We start from the raw sequence: 6,558 nt of genomic DNA on the forward strand, positions 1-6,558 counted from the left end.
AACCTCGAGTATTCTTAGATATAATGCTACAAGCTTGGCACACCTGTATTTGGGGAGTTTCTCCCATTCTTCTCTGCAGATCCTCTCAAGCTCTGTCAGGTTTGATGGGGAGCGTCACTGCACAGCTATTTTCAGGTCTCTCCAGAGATGTTCGATTGGGTTCAAGTCCGGGCTCTGGGTGGGCCACTCAAGGATCAAGGACATTCAGAGACTTGTCCCGAAGCCACTCCTGCGTTGTCTTGGCTGTGTGCTTAGGGTCATTGTCCTGTTGGAAGGTCAACCTTCACCCCAGTCTGAGGTCCTGAGCGCTCTGGAACAGGTTTCCATCAGGGATCTCTCTGTACTTTGCTCTGTTAATCTTTCCCTCGATCCTGACTAGTCTCCTAGTCCCTGAAAAACATCCCCACAGCTTGATGTTGCCACCACCATGATTCACCGTAGGGATGGTGCCAGGTTTCCTCCAGACGTGACACTTGGCATTCAGGCCAAAGAGTTCCACCTTGGTTTCATCAGACCAGAGAATCTTGTTTCACATGGTCTGAGAGGCTTTAGGTGCCTTTTAGTCAAACTCCAAGTGGTCTGTCATGTGCCTTTTACTGAGGAGTGGCTTCCGTCTGACCACTCTACCATAAAGGCCTGATTGGTGGAATTCTGCAGAGGTGGTTGTCCTTCTGGAAGGTTCTCCCATCTCTCTTGGTGGTTCCAAACTTCTTCCATTTAATAATGATGGAGGCCACTGTGTTCTTGGGGACCTTCAATGCTGCAGACATTTTTTGGGACCCTTCCCCAGATCTGTGCATCGACACAATCCTGTCTCGGAGCTCTACGGACAATTCCTTCGACCTTAAGGCTTGGTTTTTGCTCTGACATGAACTGTCAACTGTTGAACCTTATATAGACAGGTGTGTACCTTTCCAAATCATGTCCAATCAATTGAATTTACCACAGGTGGACTCCAAACCTGTTGTAGAAACATCTCAAGGATGATCAATGGAAACAGGATCCACCTGAGCTCAAATTCGAGTCTCATAGCGAAGGGTCTGAATACTTATGTAAATAAGGTATTTCTGTTTATATTTTAAACACATTTCTAAAAACCTGTTTTTGCTTTGTCATTATGGGGGATTGTGTGTAGATTGATGATGGAAAGTTTTCTTTAATTTCTTTAAGTTTTCTTTAATCCATTTTAGAATAAAGCTGTAAAGTAACAAAATGTGGAAAAAGGGAAGGGGTCTGAATACTTTCCGAATGCACTGTGACTGATTTAATTAAACAGTTGAAAGGGAAAGGGGGATACCTAGTGGGTTGTCCAACTGAATGTATTCAACTGAAATGTGCCTTCTGCATTTAACCCAACCACTCTGAATGAGATGATGTGTTCTGAGCTGAGAGGTCTCTGTGTTTGTAGCATGTGTGTCCCAGTAGTTATATTCAGTTGTAAGTTGTAGCATGTGTGTCCCAGTAGTTATATTCAGTTGTAAGTTGTAGCATTTAGGTCCCAGTAGTTATATTCAGTTGTAAGTTGTATTGATCAATGTGTCTGTCTGTAGCACGTGTCGGTCCCTCTGTGCTTCGTCAGGCGAGGCCGGCCAGAGAAGGAGCAAGAGTGGCGTCCATAGAGACAGGACTGGCGGCTGCTGCAGCCAAACTCTCTCACCAGGTCAGTTGGACTAACTAACTGTTGCCACGCAACTACCCACTTGGTGGTTTGAGCTTTTACCAACTGAGACTCGATCCCAGAACACTACTTTCATAGCCTGTAGAAGTTGTAAAAATAAGTAATTTGACTGAAAAACATTTTCACATTTTGCCATGATAGCTAGCTAGCTAATTAGCTTGGCTTGCCTGTCGTCTGTTAACTCGCTAGCTGGCTACCAAAGAGCTCAGAAAGTAATTTAATTTAAAAAAAATCTCTCCACTTGAAGTAAACTTTCTTTCCACCAGTGATATGTTCCTGTAGTCATAGTCTGTGTCCCAAATGACCCCCTATTCCCTGGTATGGTTCCCATAGGGTTCTGGTCAAAAATAGTGCACTATTTAGGGCATACGGTGTCATTTGGGATGCAGATATTCCTTTCTTCTTCTTACCCAGGAGGAACAGCAGAAGAACAAGAAGAAGAAGAAAAACACAAAAAAGAAGCCCCCTGCTGCCGTGATGGAGGAGGAAGAGGAGGAGCCAGTGAGGAAGCTGAGCAGGTACAGCAGCTCTACAGAACCAGACGTGGGCCAGGACACTGAGCCGGGCCAGACCAACCACGAGTACTCCTCTGGGGCAGGAGGGAGTCAGGCTGGGGGGCTCCAGCCCATGGCCCCCGGAGTCTTCCTCACACAGAGACGACCCTCCACATCTTCATTGTCTCAGAACAACAACACAGCCAAGGGGGAGCGAGGAGCAGCAGGAGGAGGAGAAGGAGGAGAAGGAGCAGCAGCAGGAGGAGGAGGCGGTGCAGGAGGAGCAGTATCAGGAGGAGGAGGAGGAGGCGCAGCAGGTGCAGGAGGAGGAGGAGGCGCAGCAGCAGGAGGAGGAGGCGCAGGAGGAGCAGCATCAGGAGGAGAAGGAGCAACAGCAAAGGGTGAAGGTAAGTGAACTACTTTACCCAAACCAGGAGCTCAATTAATCCATTACTACAAACTGGTCCGTGGAGCCAGATAGACCTGTGGTGATTCAACCATCCACACTACCACCTATAGGTCTAGGTTAGTACCCTACTTTTCACATATGCTTAAAACAACAGTCTATTAATCAATTGGAAAGATAGTTGCTGTTGAATTCATGATTTCTTTTTCAGAAGGTTTTTTGAAGTCTCTTTCTGTGTCTGTCTCCTCACAGCGAAGCGGCTAAAGAAAGGCATGGCGACGGCCAAACAGAGACTGGGAAAGATCCTCAAGATACAACGCAACGGGAAGCTCCTCCTTTAACAGGAAGTGACTCACTGAGAACTGCCATTGGTTCCTGATGCAGTACTATTGGCCAATGAACTGGCCGCTTCTCCACCTCCTCTCTTCTGATAGGTCCAGGGCCAACAGAGACAGACTGCTTTATAACTTTCAGATACTAAAGTGTACAGAATACCTGCTACAAATATTTTTTAAGAAAAATGTGTGTCATTTTACTACAGTCAGTTTATCAGGGGGTCACTACACTAGAGATACACTAGGGCTGCTGTCCAAATGGCACTCTATTCCCTTTATAATGTACTGGTCACCCATAGGGCTCTGGTCAAAAGTAGTGCACTATATTGGGAATAGGGTTCCATAGGGCTCTGGTCAAAAGTAGTGCACTATATAGGGAATAGGGTGCCATTTGGGAACACAGCCTAGAAATACATTGCAGTCATTCCATTCTAGGGTGGGATATAGGTTGAATTACAGTTTATTCATAGGGAATTCATTACTGCTATTTGGATGTGGCTTATCATTACCTTGCAATGTTGTTCATGATTTTAGGAAATAAATGTTTTCCTCTGTCCTCCTCAGACCAGACATAGCCTGGAATCCAGTCTGTTTGTTCTAACATTCCACTCCAAAAATATTTGGCATGACAAGGACTGGGATGTTAGCACACACAATGTTGATTTCAGTCTGGACCTTCACTACAAAACAATCATCTCCACGCTATTTCTTTCTTTCCTAAGCACTATCAGTTATAATATTTATTGTCCTATGATAATGTCATAGATAAGGAAGGAAAGCCAAAAAAGGGCATTTATGAAACAACTATTAAGCACAAAACATGAAGAGATTTTCAGAGTAATCTCAGATGTCAAATATGATGATGGTTACAAACATATCAGCGTCTACGATTAGTTCGATTTGAAGACTATTGTTAAATATTGTGATTATAGACCATTGTCTTCCCTCAGATGGCGTAATTCTAATGCGACAAGCGCGTCATGGAGATATCTGTTTAGCAAATCGTGGAAGTCATCTCTAAAAACATAGTTTTTGCTCATCTGCCTAACAATACTGGCTAGGGACTACTACAGTAAACCATTAGACTGACCCACTGGCTAGGGACTACTACAGTAAACCATTAGACTGACCCACTGGCTAGGGACTACTACAGTAAACCATTAGACTGACCCACTGGCTAGGGACTACTACAGTAAACCATCAGACTGACCCACTGGCTATGGACTACTACAGTAAACCATCAGACTGACTCACTGGCTAAGGACTACTACAGTAAACCATCAGACTGACCCACTGGCTAGGGACTACTACAGTAAACCATTAGACTGACCCACTGGCTAGGGACTACTACAGTAAAGCAACAGACTGACCCACTGGCTAGGGACTACTACAGTAAACCATCAGACTGACCCACTGGCTAGGGACTACTACAGTAAACCATTAGACTGACCCACTGGCTAGGGACTACTACAGTAAACCATCAGACTGACCCACTGGCTATGGACTACTACAGTAAACCATCAGACTGACTCACTGGCTAAGGACTACTACAGTAAACCATCAGACTGACCCACTGGCTAGGGACTACTACAGTAAACCATTAGACTGACCCACTGGCTAGGGACTACTACAGTAAAGCAACAGACTGACCCACTGGCTAGGGACTACTACAGTAAACCATCAGACTGACCCACTGGCTAGGGACTACTACAGTAAACCATCAGACTGACCCACTGGCTAGGGACTACTACAGTAAACCATCAGACTGACCCACTGGCTAGGGACTAATACGGTAAACCATCAGACTGACCAATAGACTAGGGACTACGACAGTAAACCATCAGACTGACCCACTGACTAGGGACTACTACTGTAAACCATCAGACTGACCCACTGGCTAGGGACTACTACAGTAAACCATCAGACTGACCCACTGACTAGTGGCTTCTACTGAAAACCATGAGACTGACCCATAGACTTGGGACTACTACGGTAAACCATCAGACTGACCCCCTGGCTAGGGACTACTACAGTAAACCATCAGACTGACCCTCTGGCTAGGGACTACTACAGTAAACCATCAGACTGACCCTCTGGCTAGGGACTACTACAGTAAACCATCAGACTGACCCTCTGGCTAGGGACTACTATGGTAAACCATCAGACTGACCCATTGGCTAGGGACTACTGCGGTAAACCATCAGAATATCCCACTGGCTAGGGACTACTACAGTAAACCATCAGACTGACCCATAGGCTTGGGACTACTACGGTAAACCATCAGACTGACCCATAGGCTTGGGACTACTACTGTAAACCATCAGACTGACCCACTGGCTAGGGACTAATACTGTAAACCATCAGACTGACCCACTGGCTAGGGACTACTACAGTAAACCATCAGACTAACCCACTGGCTAGGGACTACTACGGTAAACCATCAGACTGACACACTGGCTAGGGACTACTACGGTAAACCAACAGACTGACCCACTGGCTACTGGCTATGCCGTTAAACCATCAGACTGACCCACTGGCTAGGGACTACTACGGTAAACCATCAGACTGATCCACTGGCTAGGGACTACTACGGTAAACCATCACACTGATCCACTGGCTAGGGACTACTACGGTAAACCATCAGACTGACACACTGGCTAGTCACTACTACGGTAAACCATCAGACTGACCCCCTGGCTAGTGACTACTACAGTAAACCATCAGACTGACCCACTGGCTAGGGACTACTACTGTAAACCATCAGACTGACCCTCTGGCTAGGGACTACTACGGTAAACCATCAGACTGACCCTCTGGCTAGGGACTACTACGGTAAACCATCAGATTGACCCACTGGCTAGGTACTACTACGGTAAACCATCAGACTGACCAATAGTCTAGGGACTGCGACAGTAAACCATCAGACTGACCCACTGACTAGGGACTACTACTGTAAACCATCAGACTGACCCACTGGCTATGGACTTCTACTGTAAACCATCAGACTGACTCTCTGGCTAGGGACTACTATTGTAAACCATCCTTCTGACCCTCTGGCTAGGGACTACTACGGTAAACCATCAGACTGACCCACTGGCTAGGGACTACTACGGTAAACCATCAGACTGACCAATAGTCTAGGGACTGCGACAGTAAACCATCAGACTGACCCACTGACTAGGGACTACTACTGTAAACCATCAGACTGACCCACTGGCTAGGGACTACTACGGTAAACCATGAGACTGACCCACTGGCTAGGGACTACTACGGTAAACCATCAGACTGACCCACTGGCTAGGGACTACTACGGTAACCATCAGACTTACCCACTGGCTAGGGACTACTACGGTAAACCATCAGACTGACACACTGGCTAGGGACTACTACGGTAAACCAACAGACTGACCCACTGACTACTGGCTATGCCGTTAAACCATCAGACTGACCCACTGGCTAGGGACTACTACGGTAAACCATCAGACTGATCCACTGGCTAGGGACTACTACGGTAAACCATCACACTGATCCACTGGCTAGGGACTACTACGGTAAACCATCAGACTGACCCCCTGGCTAGGGACTACTACAGTAAACCATCAGACTGACCCACAGGCTTGGGACTACTACAGTAAACCATCAGAC

The 6,558-nt window shown here is 46.5% G+C and overlaps 1 protein-coding gene across 3 annotated transcripts in view; it reads left to right on the top strand.

Annotated features, from left to right (window-relative positions):
- The window catches only part of LOC139552771 (lysine-specific demethylase phf2-like), a 144,413-nt gene extending 140,930 nt beyond the window's left edge, over positions 1-3,483 (top strand). For all 3 annotated transcript variants that reach the window (XM_071364805.1, XM_071364814.1, XM_071364821.1), the window contains exons 20-22: positions 1,551-1,660; positions 2,093-2,579; positions 2,831-3,483. In XM_071364805.1, the coding sequence (XP_071220906.1) occupies positions 1,551-1,660; positions 2,093-2,579; positions 2,831-2,919 (686 nt within the window). In that variant the 3' untranslated portion in view covers positions 2,920-3,483. The remainder of the gene's footprint in view (positions 1-1,550; positions 1,661-2,092; positions 2,580-2,830) is intronic.
- Positions 3,484-6,558: the final 3,075 nt, after the last annotated feature.

The sequence above is a fragment of the Salvelinus alpinus genome, chromosome 2 (genome assembly GCF_045679555.1).
Source record: "Salvelinus alpinus chromosome 2, SLU_Salpinus.1, whole genome shotgun sequence".
NCBI lineage: Eukaryota > Metazoa > Chordata > Actinopteri > Salmoniformes > Salmonidae > Salvelinus > Salvelinus alpinus.